This window comes from Ceratotherium simum, chromosome 26 (assembly GCF_057802395.1).
Source record: "Ceratotherium simum simum isolate JZ-2026a chromosome 26, ASM5780239v1, whole genome shotgun sequence".
NCBI lineage: Eukaryota > Metazoa > Chordata > Mammalia > Perissodactyla > Rhinocerotidae > Ceratotherium > Ceratotherium simum.
This window is the reverse complement of record NC_141925.1, coordinates 41,671,301-41,696,041: the sequence shown is the minus strand read 5'-3', so window position 1 is coordinate 41,696,041 and position 24,741 is coordinate 41,671,301. Positions and strand designations below refer to the sequence as shown.

At 47.5% G+C, this 24,741-nt stretch overlaps 1 protein-coding gene across 1 annotated transcript in view; it reads right to left on the bottom strand.

Moving 5' to 3' along the window:
* The window catches only part of CUX1 (cut like homeobox 1), a 356,883-nt gene that overhangs the window by 256,571 nt on the left and 75,571 nt on the right, over nt 1-24,741 (bottom strand). Inside the window, 1 exon segment of the mRNA XM_087417692.1 lies at nt 24,048-24,158. Within this exon segment, the coding sequence (XP_087273818.1) occupies nt 24,048-24,158 (111 nt within the window).

The window sequence follows — 24,741 nt, the reverse complement described above, 5'->3', positions numbered from 1 at the left end:
AGAGAAGTTAAGTGATCCACCAGCAGCCAGTGGAGGCAAGATTTGAACTCAGGTCTGTGTTGCTCCAAAGCTACACACAACACACAGACACACACACACACACACAATACACACCACACACCACATGCTGACTCTCAGAGGCAAAGGAGAAACAACAGCAGAGGAAGGAAAAGCAAGGTGGCCAGGACCTTTAAGGAAAGATGCTGCTCACTTTCTGCCTAAGACAAGTGGTTGGCAGAGGGACAGGGCAACAGACTGTCTCCCCTCTTCAGCCAGCTCTTTGGTTTGGAGGAGACACTGCCTAAAGTGAAAATCATTTGAAATAACACTGAATACAAGTTGAGACCAAAAGACGCACCTGCAGAAACTGGGCCTTTTGGAATGAGAATGCAAAGAACTTTTGTTCCGTTTCACTTATTCTGTGAAAGCAAATCTATGACCCAATTCGTCTGCGTTACAGACGGGCAGTTCCCCTTCTGGGAATTTTCCTGTCCGGCCGTGATATACCCCACCCTTTTAGCTTTGGGAGTAGTCCTTTTCTCCCTTAGTCATACTTTTTTGGAAGTCCTCCAGCCCTCGAGCTAAACCTGTAATACCCTAAAAAGGTAGGTGAGCCGTGCTTCTAGGATTTAGCATCTCTCTCCACCTACTGGAACAGAGTCGGGTACGTTTCTACCCAAACTAATGCAGAAACAGCCCTGGGAAACAATGTGTGCCGGCCCGTTTGATAAAACCGCACTTACACCACCACCAACAAAGACCGAAAAACAGGAGAGGGGAGGGGCCTCTCCCTGCTCTGTGATTTAACAAGTTGTTCTGAGCATTTTCTAGTCTTTTAAGGTCTGCAGTCAACTCTGGAATTGAGCAATGCAAAACGCCCCTCGGAACCAATGTGTCCAAAGGCTTAAGAGGGGTAATTAAAAACTCAGAATTCTTCAAAGAATGTATCTGTTGACTAGTTAATATAATAAAGGCTTCATTACTGAGCTGTGATCCCAGCATGAAATGAAGCAGACCAAGCGTAAGAATGCCAAGACATTAAAACGCCCGGACAAGAGAGGAGACAAACCCACACTCACACCCGGGTTATCAAACCGCAACTGGCGACCTGTGATCTCAGCAAGAAAGAAAAGCCAGGCGCTTGATGAAATTAATTTCAAGAAACAGAGTCCACAGAGAGAGTTAGTTTTTTGAAGAGTCCACTTGCAGTACAAAATAAGATGCTAGATATTTCTTCTATTTTCGTCTTTAAGGTTCTCCAGGAACAGTGAGGAAAGCCACAGAGTCTACAGGGGTACCCCACCACTAAGCAGGGCTCCCAAAGGAGGTCTCCCCAGTGCAGTGATGAAGGCTACCCCTGTACCAGTTCTGGGGAAAGGGCAGGCTGGGACTAGCAATTCGCCGACCTTCCCGTCAAACCAAACTCCTGTAGCAAAAAGTAAGCCGGAGAGAGACTCCAGCAGGGCTCCTAGGTCCCCCCTCCTCCGAGCGAGCTGGCGAGCTCCCGCAGCCTGTCAGGGCTGAGGCTCCACCAGGCCTCAGGTTGACAGGAACAAGCTGCCCCCGCTGGCTGCTTCCATGGAAACAAGGTCAGATTGGCAACAAGCCCCAGCTTTAAAAGAGCCACCTGCCTCAAGGAAGCCCAGCACACTGCCCTTTCCTTCTGACTGTTCAAATTTACAGCACGAAGATGAGATGTGCAGAGCTGCTGACTGCGGGGGAAGCAGACCCTTCCGATGTGTCCCGGCCCCTCCCACGGATTGCCGTGTGACTCGGGGCAAGTGGGTGTCCCTCTCTGGGCCTTAGTTTTCTCCTAAAGAAGGTGACAGGGTGGGCTATTGATTGCTAAGCACCTCCACCCCACAAGCTGTGATGACAGCATCCTTGGACCAGGCAGCGGTCTGGATCACTCAGCGCACATTTAATCAATCGACCAATCAACAAATCTGACCGAGGATGAAGGAGGATCCGAGGTCTTGTAGTTACCTTCCCCAGAGCTTACAATCTAAGGAGGAGAAAGCACATCACGTGAGTTAAAGGCGAGAGGAATTAAATAACAATTTAAGGAAATACCAGAAGAGCATCTACAATTCAGAGAATAAAGTGCTGCTCCTCCCAGAAACTAACAGACTGCAGCCCTCCATCTCACCACACCTGTGTGCTCCGCGCAGGCACAGCCTCCCAGACTTACTCATCACCTCCATCATCAGGGGGGCTGGCATCTTCAGGCAACGTGTCTCTGCATGAGCATGTTTCCAACAACTCTCAAATCCTTTCTTCCTTTAGGACACAGGACCAGAATCGGTCAACTTTACCAACGCTAACCCCTCCTTCTGCAAGGAAGACCACTCACATTCAGGAAGGTGCGTAGGTGACACAGACAGAGAAATGGCAGGGCACTGCACGTGATCATTCTTGGTAAGGATGCTGGTACCCCTATTAAGCCAATCAGGGTATCAGGCAGGAGTAGGTACGAGGCTGTGTGCAGCTTTAAACGTCTCAGGGACTGGATATTGGGGATCCTGAGGTAAGTGCAGCTCGACCAGTTTAACAAATGTCTCCCCACTGTGGTACATCCATACAAGGGAATTCTACTCGACACTAAAAAGGGAGGAACTATGATACAGGCAACAGCATGGTTGAATTTCAAATACATTACGGTAGAGGAAAGAAGCCAGACTCGAAGGCTGTATGATCTATTTGCATAACATTCTGGAAAATGCAAAACTATGGGAATAGAAAAAGAGACCAGTGGTCGCCCTGGGCTGGGGGTGAGGGAAAGGGCTGACTGTAAGAGGTACACAAGAATCTGGGCATGAGGGAGCTGCCCTATATCTTAATTGTTGTGGTGGTTCACGATGGTACACATTTGCCAAAATTCACAGAAGTGGACACCTAAAAAGGGTGAATTTTACTTAGTACAAACCTGATTTAAAAAGAAAGTCTCTCCCAAGTGAAGGATTGATTTTACACTCATATCTCCATGCCAGTACTAGAAAAGGAGTGAGTGTCACCAAAAAGGCCAAAACCTTTCCTCGACTGACATCATTACCATCCACAAGCAGCTAGACCAGGAGACTCACTACTGTGACTCAATTATTCACCCTCTCCCAGCTTTATTTTTTTTTTTGGGGGGGGGGGCAGTAGGCGGTAAGAGTGTGGGTAGAAGAAAGAATGTTCTGAACCTAAGATTGTCTCCCATTATTTATAAAAATCTTTGGCACCTGCTAAACTCAAATCTCCCAGAAAGTACTCATGATGGTCAAATGACTAAGTAGAAAGCGGCTAATATCATTAATGGAAAACACAGGAGACTTGCGGGCCTGAGGGCGAGGGGTGCAGTGTTGGGTGTCGCAGAGGGTGGTGGAGCAGAGTGTGGGGCTCAGTCTCCTCCTCTGCAGGGTGGGGGCAGTGACAGCCGGCCCCAGAGGTTTGTTGTGAGAAGTACACAGAACGCATGTGCACAATGCCAGGCACACCGTGAGCTCTGAGCGCCAGTGTCTATCACTGTTATCATGGTCAGACTTGCTGCCTGTAAAACTGCTTTAAGTCACCCAAAGAACAAACATGTACCCGCGCACACAAGCACGCCAGTACTTCGAGGTGCTGTGCGAAGAGCACTGCAGAGCCCAGCACCACTCCATCCCGCTCTGGGCGGGGCCTTCCAACACGGGTCCTCACCTTCCCCATACTCTGAAGGCAGCTGTCATCCCTACTGGACAACCGCCCACAGTCCCGCTGAGGGAGGAGGAGTTCTGGCCTGCAGCGCCAGCTCCCTCCAGGGCACCCCACAACACCCTCGCACCCCACTACCGAGGGCTCGGGCACCTAATAACCCTGGCCTAAGCCAAAGTTTGTGAGGGTCTCAAGTCAAAAACAGTCCTACAGACACCCAGCACCATCTCTGTCCAATGCTGAGGCTGAGGCCAGTCACGGACCTCAACGTCCTCACGGACAAAATAAGGAGACTGGACTAGATAACCCCAGAGAGCCCTTCCAGGTCTACATAGGTACAGCAATATTCATTTCCACGAGGCCTTCCAGAAACCCCACGAATGTTCCCAGCCGCTCTCCATGAGGGACAGCGCTGACACCTTTCACAGGGTGCTTTTCTGTGTGCTCACGACTGAGGCTGAGCCCTCCCGCCTGCCCTGTGCACCCCAGGGTGCGGTCGTCACCACCCAGAGCTCAGGTGGCCCTGACACACACTCCCCGAGCACTGACGTTGTAGGGAGATAGTAAAATGCAAACTACAGCCTTGGCTTCCTCGTAACCCAGCCGGGGAAACACCTACATCTTGGTGGAGGAAGAAATCATCCCATCTGGGGAGACCATGGGAGGCTGGGTATCCCAACCAGCCTCTGAGTAAGAATTCGAGGTACTGGTTCTAAATGCAGGTCCCCAGGCCCTTCTGGGGAGATCATGTCTCACTACGTCTAGGGTGGGGCCCAGGGACAGAATTTTTAACAAGCACACACCCAGGAGATTTGTATGATTAGCCAAGTTAGGAAAATACTGACATAGGGTGGCTCCGGCTTGACTGGAAGTGAAGCCGATTTCTTAACCATTAAAATCTGGAGTGACGAGAGCCTTGACTTCAGAACACATAAGTAACTGGTCTTGTGTGATTTCAAACACATCCAGGCCCAGTGCAAGCAGGTGAAGCCACAGGAGACCCAAATGCAGCAAAGCCAGCAAGGAGGACACTGGGGACAGCAGGGCTGGTCACCTGGGCAACTACCTCACCAGTCCTCCGCCACCCTCAACAGGACACCCACTGTCTCTTCTGCACACCTTGTGGGCGGTGCCACCATGCATCCAAGACCTCCCAGTGCAGCAGGGCATGACCATTGCCCTGTCCTTCCACTGTGCTCTGTGAGATCCCTGTCCCACTGCCCTCACAACCATTGTAAGCCTTGTCCTTGTTGTAAACTCTCTTCCCCCACTCACCCTGCTCACCCTTCAAGGACAATTCTTTTCCTACTTCTCCAGGAAAGCTGATGCCACTACCTGGCACCTCCCTTCACCTCTGGCCCACCCCTATTATCCATCTGAGCCCAGTCCTGCCCTCCAGCTAGGCGCCTGATCCCCTCTCCTCCCACCACCCCTGACCTTGACCTTCCACCAAAATTACGGCCCACCCCCAGAAACAAGCTCAGGTCCCCCTCAGGGTGGGGAAACCGCCCTCTTAAACCTCATCCTTTCTAGCTCCTGCCCTGTCTCTTTCCTATCCTTCTCAGCCAAGCATCTTCAAAGTGCACACCTCTACTTCCCCGAATCCACACTCAGAATCCACGCCCGCCTGCCCTGGAGCTCATGTCTGTGTTCCGGTTTGTTCTCTGCCTCCTCCACTCGAATGAAAGCACTAAGAGCGCAGGGACGTCACTATTCTGTTCACTGCTGCGTCCTCAGGGACCAGACTAGTGCCTGGCCCATGGAAGGCGCACAAGGGGTATCTGTTGAATGAATACGACATCACCACCATTGCTTCTGCAGAGAGCAGCCGTTTCTCTCCTAGTCCACTGGACAGGGTCCCGGCCCTGCTTCGTTCCCGGGACATCCGTGCTCCACACCACGACGTGCAGTACCAACTACGGGTGTAAACCAGGCCGTGTACCCCATGCTCCCTTGGCAGGGCCTCAGGCAGAGTGAAGTCCAAGCTCCCCCGCCTGGCCCTCGAGCCTCTCCAGCAGTGAGGCTCTCCCCCGTGCCCCCCAGCAGACCGCACAGCACAGCACTGGGAAAGGTGAACGCTAACTGAGGTGGGCCTTGGTCATTGGAACACCCGATTCTCAAGTCCAAACTGGCCCGGCAGCCGTCATTCAGATCTCCTCCGTGTCACTAAGTCAACAATTCCTCCCCATTACCCTGCCCAGGGTGATGCTGTTTTCGCCTCTACTCCTAGAGAACACAGCAAACCCAACTGTACTTTGGCCAGAAGTGACTTGAAACAAACCCGAAAGTTTACTTTGGAAAGGAGTTAGTAATAAAAGCTGGAAGGCATCTTGGGGCGATAAACACCTCCTTTTTCTTTCTTTCGGCTTCTGGCACAGGACCTCCCCCTGGTGGAAACGCTTTCTGGGACACAACCGCCAAGCTCAGGCTTCCGGGGCCACCGACTCCAGGGAGGATGCAGCAGGGGAAGAACAGTTCACAAGAAGCCATCGCCTGCGCTTCTCGTCTACTCAGAGTTGCAATACCCTTTCTGTAATCTACTTCTATCGTTCTTGGAAGAGTCAGGAGAGGCTCTGCTCTGAGAGCTGAGTTTTTGAAAGTCAGACAGATTCTTGAAACCCTGCACCTCACCAGAAGAGTGAAAAATACCCCCCAAGTTTCCAGAAATAAATGCAGAAATAGAAGAGGCTCCTTTCGAACCCACTGGAAATTATTTGATAAGCGTACAAGGTTGTCAGAGCAATTCAAGCAGAATAAACATCTCTGAAAATGAAATATTATTATAATGAAAATAAGGCACTTGAAAAATGTCAGATTAGCTATGTCTTTAAAATAAACAAAAACACAGGAAAACTGTCATTTCTTTTAATCCCTAACTTAAGTAGCAGGAAGTCAGAGAGAGATTTTCAAACTTCTACAGCACAACTAGACTTTTTAGATCATAGTTTGAACATGTTAAATTCTGAATTTTTAAACATACTACTGTCTTTTGAACAGTAATATACGTTCTATTTCACAAGGAGACTGAGGAGGCTACCGACTTCCTGAGAAATATATTCAGGCTCCTGAGGGGAGAAACAGTTCCTCTTCTGATTGGCCACAGTGATTTCAATGGGCTGAGATACGTATTTTGTATTGAAAACATTATTAACCAGCTGATGGGGGTCGGGGAAAGAGGAGGGAGGGATGATTAAATAAAACAAATTCTTCAGAAAACCATAAGTGGCCTTTCCGGCTTTTAAACTACCATAAAAATCACTGTTAAAAATTTTATAATAGAAAAAAATTTATTTTTATCATATCAAAGTAGAGCTCGAAAAGCTTTCCTAACTTAGGGATAGAAGACATAATGTATTTTTAAATGTCTGGTTAAAAATTAGAAAGTCTCAAAGGTAAGCCACAACTATGTGAACTAACCCTGAACATTTCTATTTCTGTTCAAGCACCAAATAGTGTTGTAAATGAATGAATACATTCATCTTCACTTTATAACTAAAACAGTCAACTGCATTTAGGGAATTTAAAAATTACTAAAACAGAAATTTTTATTTCCTATGCAACATGAAACCTACTGAAAGTGACACAGAAATTAGCACGATCTTAATATCAGAACCATTTTCTTCTGCCAGTTTCATAAAAAAAGAAAAACCATAAAGTCTATTAAGAAATCCATGACAATTGATGATGTGGGAATATGGACTTAATATTGTTTGCTTAAGAAAAAGGCAAATGGGGGCCAGCCCCGTGGCTTAGCAGTTAGGTGCTCGCGCTCCACTACTGGCAGCCCGGGTTCGGATCCCGGGCGAGCACCAACGTACCACTCGTCCGGCCATGCTGAGGCCGCATCCCACATACAGAAACTAAGAAGGATGTGCAATTGTGACATACAACTATCTACTGGGGCTTTGGGGAGAAAAAGGGAAAAAAAAAAAGAGGAGGAGGATTGGCAATAGATGTTAGCTCAGGGCCGGTCTTCCTCAGCAAAAAGAGGAGGATTGGCACTGATGTTAGCTCAGGGCTGATCTTCCTCACAAAAAAAAGAGAAAAAGAAAAAGGCAAATGGCTAGCTCTAAATTATTTTTTAAAAATCCAATTCATTATTTTTTTTAAAAAAAGGAAAATGTCCACTTAAATATAAATACTAACAAAGGCTCTGTATTTTTTTTTAAAGATCCTCAGAATCCCTGGAATAATGCCTGCCAACTAAAACACCTACTATGAATTTAGTAATGGGTTATGCAAACATAAATTACAAGGCCAGACATTTTAAAAGGAAAAAAAAGTGATTTATTGACGTGCTGGAGACTCGGCAGGATAGAAGCACTATTTCAATTTTCCATATATTCCTCAACACTGCAGATGTGTTAATGCACAAAGAATTTTAAAATAAAAATTACTCTCAACTCCACTGCTTCTAACATATCAGTTCATTTACTTTAAAAGGGTTACCATGGAACTCATTTCCCACACTTATAATCAAGAAAATTAATACAAACATTTTATCTAGTTTCAAGTACAAATAGATGAGAAAGAAAAAGAAAAAAAGAAACAAATATTTCCCTTATCTTATAGCAGCAAAGAGTTAAACCACAAGTTCTCTTCTTTGCATTATTAGCCCAACCTGCCCTGATCATATTTTTTACTTTAATTTCTTCATCCCTATTCACAGGTCATTTTTTTTCCCCCTGCATATCACTGCTGGAACTAGCATTTTTTCTTTACTGTGGCAAAGTAGTCATTTAAATATATACGAAATACTTTTCATGGGCTGTTTACATGTAAACAAAATAAATAAAAATATCCTTGTCATCAACTTTTAATTAAAGGAAACAAAAGCTATCACCCTTCTCTGAATAGGTCATGGGAACTGCATTGGGCTGATGAAAATCGCTGAACACACATCAACAGAAAAGGAATCTTCATTTTTCTTCAATTTGCCAACGGTTGACAGCTTCACAAATGGTCATTTTCAAAAGCCCATGTGGCTGTGGCTGAACAAGCCTATCTCAAAAATAAGCTTGAAAACTCTCTAATAATAAAGAACGCACATTTTAAAATGCAAAGTACAAAAGAACATCTCTGGATCCTGGCATTGTGCGTTCCTCCCCAGAGGAGGCTAATTTGTGTGCACACACACACACACACACACACACACACACACACGTGCTGGCGCACACGATATGGGTTCCTGGCACTTTGATTATGTGAACACACCTGACCCCAGGGAAACAGGCTGAGACCAGCCCCATATTTCAGACAAACCAAACAGCCAATAGACAGTAATGGCTTTAAGCTACTGATGACCTGGGCCAAAAATGAAGAACCACTTAATCTTCTGAAGGAAACTGTCAATGTTAGGAGGCCCACAGCCGCCCTTGCCCTGATCTTAATCACAGCCACCTATGATAACAGAGTGGGTTTATTTTTATGCCTGGCTCCAGACTACAATGATCAGTCCTTCAATTTTGACCATTTTGTACCCACACAATGAACTAGAGTAAGTTAAGTGTGTGTAGTTTTCATGGATCCCTCGAGTCATACATGGAATGAAATTCACCTAAGAGTAAGATCTAAAGTACCTCCATCAAAACTCTAAACACCTTATATAGTCTCTCTAAATTAATCTACAAATTCAATGAAATTCCAATAAAAATCCCAACAGAATTTAAAAAATGGAACTGAATAAATGATTCTACAAGTCATACGGAAGGACAGTCTAGATAACTATGTGGGGCAATGAGACGGGCCTTTCTCCTACTAGATATCAAGACTTAGTAATAATATGGAAATAATTACAGTAACAATATAGTAATCATCATGAAAACAGTGTGGGGTTGGTGCCGGAAGAAACAAGCAGATGACAGGGACAGACCAGGAGCCTCGACCCAGGGCAAGGTACCTGACAGAGGCACTGAAGTTAACTCGCCAGGGCAAGGTGGGCTCCACAGTAAATGGTTCTGGGATGAGAGGCTCCTAATGGACAAGGATAAATCAGGGGCTCACCCAGCGCCAGCCACACAAATGCATTAGAGGCCTAATGTGAAAAGCAAGACCAAAAAACTGCTGGAAGCAAGCATGGGATACTGTTGTTATGACATCAGCATAGGGAAGATTTCTGAAATATGATATCAAGAAACATAAACTTTGCATTAAAAACCAGAAAACATTCACCGGCATTAAAATTAAAATCTTCCATGTGACAAATGATACCATGAACACAGTGAAAAGACAGGCCCCGGTCTGGGAGGAGAAATCGGCAATGTACACATGCAGCAAAAGATCCAGATTCAAGGCCAGCCCCGGTGGCCTAGGGGTTACGTTCAAGGGCCCAGGTTCGGTTTCTAGGCGCAGACCTACACCACTCATCTGTCAGTGGCCATACTGTGGCAGCCACTCACATACAAAAGGAGGAAGACTGGCAACAGATGTTAGCTGAGGGTGCATCTTCCTCAGCAAAAAAAAACAGATCCAGATTCAGAATATTAACATTTCTACAAGTGGGTAAGAAAACAGCACACAGCCCAGTAGGAAAATGGGCAAAGGATATGAGCAGTTAAGACACACAAGAGGAACCTGTATAGGCCAGTCATTGCACAAAAGGATGTTCACCCACATCAGAAATAAGGAAATACAGCAAAAATCAGCCAGGCCACGGCCGGAACAGGTCCTGGGAACTCACCAGTGGGGTAACAGCATCCTACGACCCTGGAGAGCAACTGACTGGCAACAACTACCTGGTCAAACTGTGACCAACAACTGCACTTCTGGGTGTCCATCCCAGGAAACCCCCAAACACCCACTCCCCAGGATGCACATAACAGTAAAGAAAGGGGGCCAACAATGACCCAAAATCCACTTGCCATCTCAGTTGGGCACGGGTATAGCTTCTGTGGTTCACGCACACCGAGCAACACTGTGTCGCTGCTTAAATGAATGAACCAGAGGCATGAGCTGCACACAGCTACATGTCTACAAGGTGACGCTGGGTGAAAAAGGCAAGGTGCCAAAGGATATATACATACAGAGCAAGATGCCATTTGCATCATACCATTTGTGTAAATTGTAAAATACACGTGTATATAAAAAAATCTACTGTTTATGAATGCATAAACATTGCTATGAATGCAAAAAGCAAGTGGAAATGAAACATCAGTTTTAGGATGGGGTTGACATTTGAGGAAGGAGCAAGTGAGAAGGCACGGAAGTGGGATTTTATTTGTATATATAACGCTTCATTTCTATTTGAAAAAAGAGGCATCAGAAGCAAATGGACAAAATGTTAACATCTACCCAGTCTTTACGAAGGACGCAGAAATGTTTGTTTTGTTTTCTATACTTTTTGGTATGCTAGAAATATTTCATATAAAAAAAATTAATTACAGCCAGCCCTGATGGCCTAGTGGTTAAAGTTCGGCACGCTCCTCTTCGGCGGCCTGGGTTTGGTTCCCAGGTGCGGAACCACACCACCCAGTCTGTCGGTAGCCATGCTGTGGCAGTGGCTCACATAGAAGAACTAGAAGGACTTACAACTAGTATATACAACTATGCACCCGGGCTTTGGGGAGGGGGCAAAAAAAAGAGAGAGGAAGATTGGCAACTGATATTGGCTCCGGGCGAATCTTTCCCAGCAAAAAAAAAAAAAAAGGAAATTTAATTAAACTCGGTTGCACAGCTTCACGTACAAAAGAACTAGGTCACTGCAGATAAAACCCTGCGTGAGGGCGGTGAGTGAGGCTCAGGGGCGGCAGAGGTGGCTGTACCATCTGGGTCTTTCTACCTGAGCAGCCTCTCCTTGAGACAAGAGGTTCTCGGAAGAAACATGTGGCAGAGTCTGTTCGACGCAGATCTTTTTTAGGATTGAAACGCATTCTTACAAATGCAACATTCTACGGCACAGCATTGAAATGGAGGGGGAGGTGTCAGGAGCTGAGGTCGGACCCCCTCCCAAGGCTGGAGTCCTCTGGGGAGGAGCTGAACTCTCCCCAAGTGTCCACTCGCAGGATACTTGATCGCAGATGCTCTCCGTAGCTGGTCCTCTTTACAGCTTCCCAAGTGCACAGTCAGTGAACAGATGAATAAAATGAATAAATACGAGGTCAAACTGGGGCCCCAATGGGGCTTCTGAACTAAGACGTTCAAACGTCTTAGTTCAAACCGTTCAAACGTTAAGTAGGGAACCACCAAGAGGGGGCAACGGCAGCTGGAAGCTGCCTCAGGATGCAAGTCACCCACCTGAGTAGTAGTCCAACCTCTGCTCTCTCCCCTAAATGCACTGAAAGTCCATCTGCTAGGGAGATGGGGGCAGGGGAGGGCGACTGCAGGGGCAGGGCCCCTCTGGGCAGGAGAGGTGGCCCTGGGGACCCATCACACACAGCAGTGGGGCTCTGCGTGCCTGCGCGGCAGCCGCCAGACCTCAGGACATGCTCCCCAAGGACCTGCTCTGGCACAGCCCTGCAGCCAGTCTGCCTGGACTCGAAACCTCCAGCTAGCTTCGCCACTTGTTAGCTGTGACTCCCTGGGGGACTTCCTCCTCCTCTCTGGGCCTCAGTTTCCCTCTCTTTGAAATGGAGATAAATATTGTACCTATCTCCTAGGCATCCTGTGAGTGTGAAACCCACCAGCACACATGGAGCGTTTAGACCCGTGCTCGGCACCCTGTCAGCTGTTGTCATCAGCTGTTACTGCTGCGTCTCCGCAGTGACCAGACCCCTCAAAACAGAGTTGTTGCGTACAGCTCTCCCACACACAGTGGGCTCCCCGTGACTACTGCTCACACAAACAACTGCTAAGAGAAACCCCACGAGGCAGAGTAGGTGAGACCTGCTAAGAAGCAAGGGCAGCACTTAAGTTCTGGGCCCACAGGGAAGACGAACAGGAGTGAGGAGCAGCGAGGGGGCCAAGCTCCAGAGCCCTCGATGCTCGGCCACAAGGCATGGCACCCTCACCTCCTTTCTCAAACCGAACAACGGAGGTGCCCTGGCTTGCTCGGATCTCACATCCAGTCAGGGGCAGAGTCAGAATCACGATCTAGGTGTCCTGATTCCCAATACAACACTCCTTTAACTACATCAACTGTACCATGTCTTCCCGTTCAAATACCGGGCCACAGACAAAATCATTATATACTCTGCATGGCAGGCTGTAATGCTCCTTGCAAACTTACTTTGTACGCAACTCTCATTTGCAGGTTAAAACCAAGAGCCAACACTAGTCAATAATCAATGTCAAAGGATTAGCCGCCGCCGTCCCCAGCTCCCAGCCCCGGAGCCAAGGGAAGAAAAGACAACAGGTCTCGGGGTCAGTGGGACCTGTCATCTGAGTGTCTCTTTCTCGACTGATGGAAGGGGAGATTTTCCTGCGCTTCGGTTGATAATAATTCCCTTAAGTTAACCAGTGTTCTCAAGGTAATGTCCGATTTTAGCCTAACTGCTCTCCCCTGGGCATACTCCCACAAAACCCTCTACCCAACTCACAAAACTCTTTAAATGAGCACGACACTTCAAACCAATACTTAAATTTTTTTTTTTTTTTAACTAATAGAAGAGAAACTGCTTACAATTAGTGACTAAAGTTGACTTCCAGAAGCTAAAAGGAGACAGTCCTGCACAGTGGTTATGGCCTGGTGCTCGGGAGTCTGTCCACCTGGTAGGCAGGTGGCTCACACCTGTAAAGTGGCACTAATGACACCCACCTCCGAGGGTGATCTCGAGGGCCAGTGAAATGTTTGTAATGCACTTAGCATAATACACTTGGCTCTCAGTAAGTACTCAATAAATATTAATAAATAAAATTTCACCACAATTTCAACCAAATTGTATGGCTTTCACCTTTAGCCATTATACCTCACAAATTGTTCACAACAAGGGTATTTATTGAGAAGAGGCTGTGAGCTCCTTTCTACACCCAAGTTGTTATTACATCCTACACAGAATGACATTCTCCATTCAAAATGTCTTTCAGTTGAGATTATTGACCAGAAAGACAAGTTAACGGGCTATTCTCCAAGAACAGCTTCCAAAGAGAGAGTCCAGCAGCAAATATTACCACTCTATGAACAGTGAGGCTAACGCAAAAGGGGAGAAAATGACCTTCTAGACACATATGGAAGGAGCACATATTAATTTCACTGGATCTATTCAGGTCTGTGGTAGAAACTAGGTCTATAGTTTATAGACCTGTAGGTCCATCAATGGTTTAAGAGTACTTTTTAAAATTTTAGTGTTCATTTATAGCTTTAAAATCCACTCATGAACACATTTCTCCTTTCAAAAGATTAGATTTTAATAACATACAACGCGCCATTTATTGAGTGTCTACTATTTGCCAAGGTTATTCTAGATATTCTACAACATTTTGTCTGACTCACAGTAATTCCGAGATAGTTGTCATCATTCCCATTTTGGGATGAGAAAATGGAGGCTCAGAGAGGTTACACAACTCAGCATGGTCTCCACGAAACTTCCATGCCACATGAAGCTCATTACAGTCTTTTCCTTTTGACAGTTATTAAACTCTCAGATAATTTGTCTGTTACACTTAAAATAGCCATTTAGAAACTGCTAGACACACGAAGGAAGCGACGCACGGGCTCAGGAAGGAAGGGAACGCCGGCCTGTCGGCATTCAGTGAGTCTGGACAGTCCGCCCTGTGGTGTCACAGAAACAAAGTGGGGCCCAGGGCTCTTCAGACACCACCCTGCTGCCCCCGTCAAGGCTCCACGCACAGTTCTGACTGCTTCCTGTGTCACGAACACAGAAATGGAGAGATTTAACTCTTCATTGATTACCTAAGAATTCACTTTCCTGGGCCAAAGGCAATCAAACAAAATAAGGTCTCCCTCCAACTCTAATGCTCCTTGACTGAACTTTCTAATGTTCAAATTAAATAGCATCCCTAGTCTTAGCAAGTGGAAGGATAAATCTGATGCCACAAAGGAACCGGGTGGTAAGAGCAAACACAGATGATCAGGTCTTTAGCTGAAAGAAATTTCAGGGACCCCACTGCTAACACCCTGCCCAGATTCATCAGTGGGGGTAGGGGGTGGGAAGGTTCAAAAAACTTTCCCTAACTTCCTGAAGAAGCTTCACCCATCCACATTCACTGCCATACTGTCCTGTTTAGTTCTTATCACCTCCTGAAATTATCCCGCATGCCATCTGTTTACTTGTCACCGTGCCTGCCCCTCCGTGAGAGCTAGAACCCTCTCTCACTGCCTGCTCTATCTCAGAACCTCAGACTGCCCCCGGCCCCTGGAAAGGGCTCAGAACTACCTGTAAAAGGAAGGGAGAGAGGAAAGAATACAGAAAGAAGTATTTAGTGAGCACTGACTATATGCTCTGTATATTTGAATTGATTTCCCCTGCCAGCCACTGGGACATTATCAGTTCCGCTTAGATATATGAGGTCCGAGTCTCAGAATGCTTAGCGACCTTGGTGAAGGTCACTAGGGCGGAACATCCACATCACCACTTACTAACTATCCTCTCCACTCCCGGCCTAGGACTGGACATTCATCTTCCAGGAATCTCACATACTTCTGACCATGACCCCTCAAAGTAGGCAGATAAGGGAACCGAGGTTAAGTGTCTGTCCCAAAGCTATTGAGGTCACACGGCTACTGAGCAATGGAGCTAGGACTGGACTCTCGCTCAATGCGCCCAGGACCAGGCTATTTTCTCTGCTCTACAGGCCTTCTTGGTGCCTTTGGAGCAGGCTGCAGGCTCTTTCTGGAACGTGGGGGAATAATGTGGCCAGCAGCCATTTACTAATGTGGGGCTGAATTAGGTTTGAGGTGCATTCATTACTCCATCACAGGTTTTCTCTCCTAGGGACCCAAAAGGAACAAGAAATAACCTCTTGGCTTGACAAATTGGCTTAAAGAGTTTAATTGGTAACAGTTAAAAGTTCACTTTTAATCTTTAAACTTTTTCTAGTTAAAGTCTTATTATACCTTAACGGTGGGTGATTCTAGAATGATTAAACATCCAAGTTGATTATTTGGGCTTTATAATTTTGCCAAACACTAGAGTGGCCTTTTTAAACTGAGTTGCTACTGCCAAAATGAAAAGTCATGAGCTGCTTTTACTTGGGAGATTCCTTCCGAGTGTAAGAGAGAACCGAACAGAACACCTAAGCAGGGACTTCCCACACCCCACACACAGAGGTAGTTAAAAAAAATAACAGTTTAACTGAGATAGTTCACGTACCATAATGTTTACCCTTTTAAAGTGTACAATTTAGTGGCGTTTGGCATATTCACAAAGTTGTGCAACATCACCACAGATATCTAATTCCAGAACGTTTTCATCATCCCACAGAGAAACCCCGTAAGCATTAGCAATCACTCCCCAGCCCCGGCCTCCTCTATTCCACTTTCTGTCTCTACAAAGTTGCCTGTTCTGGACATTTCATATAAAGGGAATCATGTGGCATTTTGTGTCTGGCTTCTTTTACTTAGCATAAAGTTTTCAAAGTTCATCCATGTTGTAGCATGTATCAATACTTTATTCTTTTTTATTAGCTGAGTCATATTCCATTGTATTGATTCATCCATTGATGGACATTGGGGTTACTTCTACTTTTTGCTATTTTGAATAATGGTGCTATAAACAGTCATGTACAAGTTTTTGTGTAGATATGTTTTCAATTCTTTTGGATACATACCTAGGAGTGGAAATGCTCAGTCACAGGGTAATTCTACGTTTAACATTTTAAAGAACTGCCAAAGAAAGGCATTTCTTGAATTCTTTTAATTCTATACAAAAAATAAAATTGAAGTGTCAAATAAAATTTTATCATCTGCCTGTCTGAGAAATTAACCTTGCACAGTAACATAATTAACATTTTTTGCAATTCTGTTTTCTAAAGAAAAGATTCCTAAATGAATGCTATAAATATGATAGGACCTTTCACACTACAGTCACCATCCAGGGACCACGGGAGTCAAGGTGAATGCCAAATAAAAACACGATGGAGGTGCCACTTCTGCCTGAGGTCCTTACCCTCCAGAAGTGGGAGACAGTAACTGGACCAGAGCCGTGGATTTGGCAGATTCTCAGATGCCCAGAACGGGCAGTTTGTTGGATGGTGGGGTGTTCGTATTCCCCGCTGGTGTCCATCCTGCACCCGCTGGTCTTCCAAACTTGCAGACCTCCTCCCCCATCACTGCCCTTCCTGAAAGGGTTGTGTCCCTAGGGGCATGTCTGGTCTGCCCTCCTCTTTAAAAGTCACAATTTGTCAAATCAGTGCTGTGGGTCTTCAATTAACCCACTGACGCGTCCAAGGGGATACAAGGAAAATGATGCTGGTGCTGCCAGTCTTTCATGTGCACTGATTTTATTCTCATAAGGACGGAAGCCAAAACAAAATCTGAGTGGTTAAACTGAAGAGCCAGACAGGTCTCCACAGTCTGTCAATTTGTTAAAAACAAGAGAAGAATTGAGAGTTCGGTCACCACTCAACACACAGATGTGTCCAGCTGTAGCTAATAATGTCTGAACACTGTTTCGTAGTTTAAAAAGCACGGGGAGTCATATGTGAGCTCATTTAATCCTCACACCAATTCCATGATGCTAATGATCATCCTCACCTTCATTACGTGACTCTCCTGGGACCCCTGTGGGGCCATGCAGGGCGAAGACGCCCCCAGGCTTCTCACCGAGCCCCAGCCATGCTGTCTCAAGGCAGCCCGTGCAGGACGTGTCCATCTGAGTCGCAACTTTATTTTTAAGTGACTCTCTTTTTCCAGGCTGAGTCACTGCCTGCAGTGTCTATATAAAGGCTGTAGAGGCAGTGACTAAATGCATTTGGGCCTGGGCCACAACTATATATTACTCCCCCACCCCGCCCCCCCAGCCTGCCGACTCCTTTTCTCACACGGAGTGAAAAAGCAGTCACAAAGTTTGCAGTGTCTTCTCATCCTGTTGCCCTCCTCACCTCTGCAAAAGGGGAGTAGGTGATTTACATGTGAAGGAGATGGTGTTGGGGCATGTGATTTCCTATCTTACTCAGAAAGAGTCCATCCTGATCAATAAGATGACTATGGCTTTCCTGAAGAAGACACCCTCCCCACCCCCCACCTGCCTGGGTTGGGAAGGAATCCACAAATCTAGTTCAACGACGGCACAGGATTCCTTTCCAAGTCATAACTCAAGATGACTCCCAATTTTTTATAACAGTTTCCCAAGAATGTAAAAATCAGAAAAACACTCTAGCCTGAGACAGAAAGGGCAAGTTAAGATTCTGGCACACAGGAAATGAACACCAGTGAACAGGCAGTTATGTCAGCAGTAAAGAGAATGTTCTCTGTCACGGACCTGGCATGCTGATCCAGGAAGCAGGGCTGTGAGGCTGCGGCTGGCGTCAGGCCCAGGGCCACCTTCGCCGGTGGGGACAGCGAGTGAGGAAGGGGCGGTCAGTCCCAGTGCTGACCCCAGGGAGCTGTGCCCCAAACGGTCAGGGCCAGAGCCAAGCTCTGCCACTGATGACAGGGGCAAGAGATGGTGACATGAGAAAGAAGCCGCACGCATTCAGGCAGGAAAGACGCAGAAAATAACAGACCCAGAACGTGAACATGGTAGACCAGGTGTCATGAGGATTAACGTTCCAGAAGGCAAGAAATGTTTAGGCAAAAATACATCCAGGGAAAAAATGACTAACGAGAGCTCCCAAATTGCAGCTCAGTTTTAAAGCTCACAGGAGAGATGTGACCCCTTTTATAGGAAACATAAATTGACCTCGCAAAGTCTGACAGACGGACACCTAAGACACATTCTGGGGTAGGAGCTGAACACACCGACAGGACAAAAACGAAGCCAAGGATAGTTTTAGGATGAAACTGCTGCATCTCAGGTCTGTGGTTCTCCTCTTCTCTTCTCTTCATAAAGGATGGTTCTTCTCTTACTGAAAAGAACTGGAACAAAACAAAAAAACATCCCTGTGCTCTCTCTGTAAACGAGTCCAACACTGAAGACCTTTCTTCTGATAGCTGAGCATCACACTCAGAGAGCACAGGCAGGTGAGCGGGACCTGCATTCCCCTGCAAGCGTCCCGAGGCTGGCACTGCACTAAGCCGCATCTGTGTTGCTCAGATGCTCGGCCTGCCTGGGAGGCAGCACAGCCGGGTGGTTAAGAAAGCACTCACTCAGAGGCCAGACTGCCTGGGCTCGAGTCCCAACTCGGCTGAGTAGTAGCCGTGAGATCCTCACGTCTAACTTTGGTCCCAAGAGCAAATTTAAAACTTCACCGAATGGAAAAGCAAGAAGAAAAGCAATTCCCAGGCAGAATCATGAAACTCTAGCGTTGTCCCTTTCGCGGTCCCCAATGGGAAATAAGTGAGTTTTCAGGAGTGTGGAGTTAGCCTGGCGCCTCAGGCTAGTTCTGGGCAGCACCCACATGCTTCCACGTCCCTGGTGACCCAATCTGCAGTCAGCTTTATCAATACAGATGCCATTTGGGTCATCAAAGGTGAGCCTGGCTGGTGCCTCAGATCTCGAATCAAAGCAACAGAAGAGCAGACGGCAAACGCCTTATGGCCTCTGCTGCACACAGTTCTACCACCACCAGGCTTGCTCCTGACCAGCCTCGGGCAGAAAGAAAGTGTCACCCAGTACAGAGGTGCCCACCCTGGCCGCCAGCCTGCGGGGGCCCCATGACACCAGGGGTGGCCCAGTTCCTCCACACATCTCCCACTCCCCAGTGCCCAGCCTGGAGGCCGGAGCACAGTGGCCTCTGCCCAGCGGTCAGGGCCTTTTGGCACCCATCTCCCACACAGCCCCTGCCCCCTCTTTCATCCCCCCTACCCTGGGCACAACCAGGGGGAGGGTGAAGGAGGAGACATATACAGTGCTCCTGGCATGGCACACTGAGACTGCCAATGTGTGCCTGGGAGCCGTGCTCTAAGCCGGGGTGCCCGGTTAAGTGTCAGTGAGTCCAGGAGAAACCGTGTGCAAATATGTGCATTTCTCAGGGGAGCAGGTCCTCAACATTCACGAGTATTTCAAAGGTTGAGAACCAAGACTCACAGAGCAGACCTGTTTACCTAGAAGGGTTACTGAGTCATACATGGCTTAGAACTTTACCACCACTGACATGAGAGTGTTTCTGGGGGTAAGTCTGCACTCAGAAGACACCAGCTATATCATCCTAGCACTTAATACACCATCTCAGGATATTCTACTTGCTTGGTAAGAAAGACAAGAAACTTTTTATTTTTTTGCTGAGGAAGATTTTCCCTGAGCTAGCATCTATTGCCAATCTTCCCTTTTTTTGCTTGAGGAAGATTAGCCCTGAACTTACCTCTGTGCCAATCTTCCTCTATTTTATATGTGGGTCACCTCCACAGCATGGCTGACAAGTGATATAGGTCCACGCCCAGGATCTGAACCTGCGAACCTGGGCCGCCAAAGTGGAGAGCGCCAAACTTAACCACTAGGCCTCAGGGCAAGCCCCAGATAAGAAACATTTTAAGAATAGGGATAGGATTTTAACCCCAGGGCTATACTGTCTGGCACATGGAGGGTGTTCAAAAAATAGTTGTAAAATGATTAACTGTTACTATAAACCAACTTTTGGAACACTTTAAGCTGAAAGTACCTGTATTTGTGTTTTATTTTTTCCAAGTTCCCTGGGCTTTGAGAAGTAGAAATCAACTGTATCAAAGCGTTCTATAGTGTGTGTTCCAAGTTAATACCAGTAACAAATGAGTATTGGACTCCAGGAGCCAGGCTTGTGTGGAGCCCTTCACACACACACTACACACCACATACACACACACTACACACCACATACACACACAATATACATCACATACACACATGTACGGCAACCCTGTGTGCTGGGCCCTGTCATTACACTTTTTATAGGCGACAAAACTGAGACTTTGGGAGGTTAAGTAATTTGCCCAGTGACACCAGCCGGTCAGTCACCTGAGGCAAAGCACATGGAAAGTGACAGAACCTAGAAATACCCCAGAGGCTTTGACGTTCAACTATCGGTTATTAATTCAATAGGGAATTGATGTTTAGTTACAAAATTAAAATTAAAAACTGTTTTTCTTCAAAAGGGACTCTTTTTTTGAATCAAAGCAAAGCATAAAACTTTATTTGTGGAGTAATTGCCATCTCCTTCAAATTAACTCCAATTTTTGGGTTGAAAAGACATAAGGAATAATATCAACTGATTATGAATGTATTAATCTAATTACATAAAACGGAAACTTAAAAAATTCATTCTAAACAAAGAATTCAAGGCTCTGCCCACCTTGAAGCCTGCCTCTCTGTGCTCCATGGCCTGTCCCATGTGAATGACCTTGCCTGTTGCAGCCGGGCTAGCCGCCTGCACCGGCCCCTGCTGAGGCCTCCCGTCAGAGCCCACTGGTCCCCCTGGACTCAAGCTTTTCCGGTTGTCCCTGGGCAGGGCCCCTAGGAAAACACATACTCCCTATCGGGGACACCTTCACCCACCTCTGACTTCTCCCTGGTGCCTAATTCTGCACATTAGACTCACTAGACACGCACCAGACACTGGGAGGACATTTCCTTCTTTCCCAGAACAAACAGGGACTTCAGTGTCTCCACCAGGAATCCACGAATTTGGTGCGACCCCAGCACGAACACCACTGGCCCCGGCTCTGCCTCACTGGCTGCCCTGGAAGGAGCGCCTGGGTCCTCACTCAGCCGACCGTGTAGGGGCGTGAGGATCCTGCTGTGCCCACATGAGGAAGATGCCTTTCCGGCCAATTAGCCAATCTCTTTTTTTACCCCTGAGAACAAAGTTCTCAACAATCTTCATTTCTACACGTCCAAATTTTAGAAGTGTTCCCTCGACCCTAAGTGCTAATCTGTCCCTGGCTGTTTAATAACCTGTCCAGTGGTACAGTCAGAAGTGACTGATGTCAGGGAGATGTCGGGCTCCCCTGGACTGAAACCCCAAACAAAGTGACGAGATATCCCCTCTGGATCCCAGGCCCTGTACTGGCCAGAGCCCCTGACATGTGCCATCAGGATCCCCCCACGTACCTCCTCCCTCTGTGTACCCCAGAGGACCTTGGCTGCAGCTACCAGCCCCCACCTCCACTTTGGCCTTAAGTGGCTTCAAAATTTACAGAAGATTCTGGTTGGCGGAGTAAGTGGACCTGTCTTCTCTACCAGGTCTTGCCTCGGGGTTCCCACAGGGACCCCACACAGATTTCAAGGATGGACCTGGGCCAGGAAAACGCAAGGGGAGGAGCAGGGAAGACGCCTGCAAGCAGCTCAACCCTTCCACACTTCCTGGAGATTCGTGCTGCAGAAGATGCTCCCTACTGCAGTGGAAGAAGTCTGAGTGGCACCAGCCTCAACGGGTGGGCGGAGGCCAGGGGCGAGCAGGACGGCAACCTTCCGTCCCTTCCAGCTGGGGTTCTGGGTCCCCTTCTCCATGGAAGACAATGTCTAAAAATGTGCCCTGAAAAGAAATGCCCCAAATGGCATTTACCAACCAGGCTGCTTCCTCTCCAAGTCTCTTCTATTTATTGGGATTAGGAGATAAAATGTAAAGGCTGAGTTTCTTCAAGAAACTGGCGTGGATTCAACACAAGCCGTGTGAGCTGGTCCCCAGTTCCCGCAGCACAAAGCCTGTTTAGATGTCAATGGAAAGACTGGGCCTAGTTCAGTCCCATCAACATTCACTAACCGAGCACTGGACCCGAGGGGGCTGGAGGGGAACATGCCCTTCCTCGGTCGGCACCTGCCTTAGCGGCTGACAGGAGTCTTGGACGCCAGAGGGACATCCAGGAATCCAGGTCTCTGCTCTGTCCTCTTCACTGCACTTACTGCACGACAGGTTATATTTACTTACTGTTTCTGTCGCCTCATTAGGATGACCTTGCCCTTCTTATTAGATTTTCTGTGGACACCCTTGGACACATGGTCACCAAGAGGAGGGCAGTAAGAAGGGAGGACAGCAGATGACAGCTAGTTCCTGGAACAGTGCTGAGAGTGGATCGAGAGCAAGCCATGACGGGGTTGGCCTGGGGACCGAGAGGAGGAAAGCAAGTAGCGTGAGGAAGGCCTGTCGCTGGGCTGCTTTCTTTTCACGACAAGATGGAACGTGGAGCACAGCAGTTCCCTCCACGGCTGCATGGAGGCTGGCGAACTCCCAGGCATGAACTACACTGATCTGCATTTCTGACCTGACAGAACGTGGCAGACCTATGTCTAAGGGCAGGGTGGGGTGGAGAGGGAAGTAGTGGGTCTAAAATTTAAAACTCTTAGGTGGGTCTGCCCCCAGAGCCCTCTTTCTTTCCACTGGGCTATCATCTTTTCTCCCAAAATATTTATCCTGAATCTAGAGAGGGTTAATTATTTGTTTTCCACAATGATTTGTGACAGCACTCCCTTAAATAGCAAGCTCCTCTGGAGCACTTAAAATGAGTCCACTTCTAAAAATTCAATTTACATGTCATTTTTCAGGAATATTATAAAAGTTAGAGGCATCCTCCCAGAAAGCAGCTTTTCTTCCAGGCTTGTTCCTTCGTCCTCCATGGAAGAATCTGGAGGCCTGGGAGCCGGGGCCAATGCTGCAATCTACTGACACCTGAGTGGAAGCTGCACGAGGCTGGTGCAGGAGAACCATCGTGGGCCTACCTGGCAGCAGCTCCCCACAAAGCAGTTCCTATGTCTGCTCAACCGTCTGTAAAACTCGCCTTGCTTTTTATTTCTTATGAAGCCTTTGCTAGGGACTGAGAGGACAAGGGACCTAGAAAACAGACCAGGAAAGTGTTGCCCCAGCCACTCTAAACACTGTCCTCTGAACACGTTCTTACAAGAAAAAGATAGGAGCGCATGAAGAGCACATTTCCAGTGCCCTTTAAAGCGTATTTTAGGAAACACAGAGGCGTTTAAAAGGCCTACCAGACTAAATGTCTGTTCTACAAGAAGTATTGGCACCCTGCATCCTCAGATTTGTGCAGCTCTCAGACACCCCCGCCTGCCCCGGCACCAGGGAAGGGCACCCTCTGAGGCCCCTCCGCCCAGCTATGTCCTTGAAGTTGAGGTGGCATGCTAACAGATGTGGCATGGAGCACAGGGACCAGAGGCGAAGGTGAGCTTGACGGTCTGAGCTGACCACACACCTGGCTGACGCTCTCACATGCCCAGCTTGTTTGGTACCTGCCTGCGGACGCCAGCTCCTGCTTGCATGCGATAGACAACCTATCAAGGCCCGTGCTGCCCAGCCCGCGTGGAGGCCGCGTCTGCTCGCACAGGGCTGAGGACAGTCGAAAGCAGGCAGCAGACTGCTGGTCTGACAGACGTGAAATGCCTACAACATGTCTTCTGAATAAACTAGAACAGGAGGACCCCTTCAGAAAGACCTTGACGGCCACGCCGCCTCACCTCTGGAGTGTTCTTCTTGAACTCTCGGCTCTGCTCGATGAGCCGCTTCCTAGACTGCTCACTTTCATCTTGCCGGTTCGCCAATACTGTTGCGGTGGCATCGAGTTCCCTCTGTTGGGAGAAACAACAAGGAAAGACAAGATTGTAACTGCACTTTGTACCAGGGGAGACCATATTTGCCCCTGACCAGAGAACTGGTCAGGGCCCCCGTGGATCCAGGGTTATCAACTCATCAGCAGAGGAGCGGCTGCGGCCGGCGGCAATCATGGGGTTCCCGTCCAGCCCCCTATGCTGGTTCGAGACAACACACTTGCTCGGCTTGATGTGTTATGTACTGACACGCGCCTCACGACTGACTGTTTCTACAACAGAACACGCAGAAATGTTTTTCTTTGTTAAACCAGAGTCAGGCCAGTGCCCAGTTGCCATCCCTCCCTGGAGTCGCTCATTTCTGTTCTGAACAAGTGTCTCTTCTCGCCATGTCTCTGCGCTCCAGTCATCCTGCTTTACTCGGGCCCTCTCAACAGCTCATTCTGTCTGTCTGTCCTTCAACAGTGGGGGCCTGCAATCTTCTGTCATGATACTTCATTTGCTTTCATGCAACGATACTTACCGTGGGTTTACTATAGGCCAGACATCATGTCTGGGACCATTAAAGTTAACCTGTTACTTGTTTTCAAGAGGGACCTTTAAA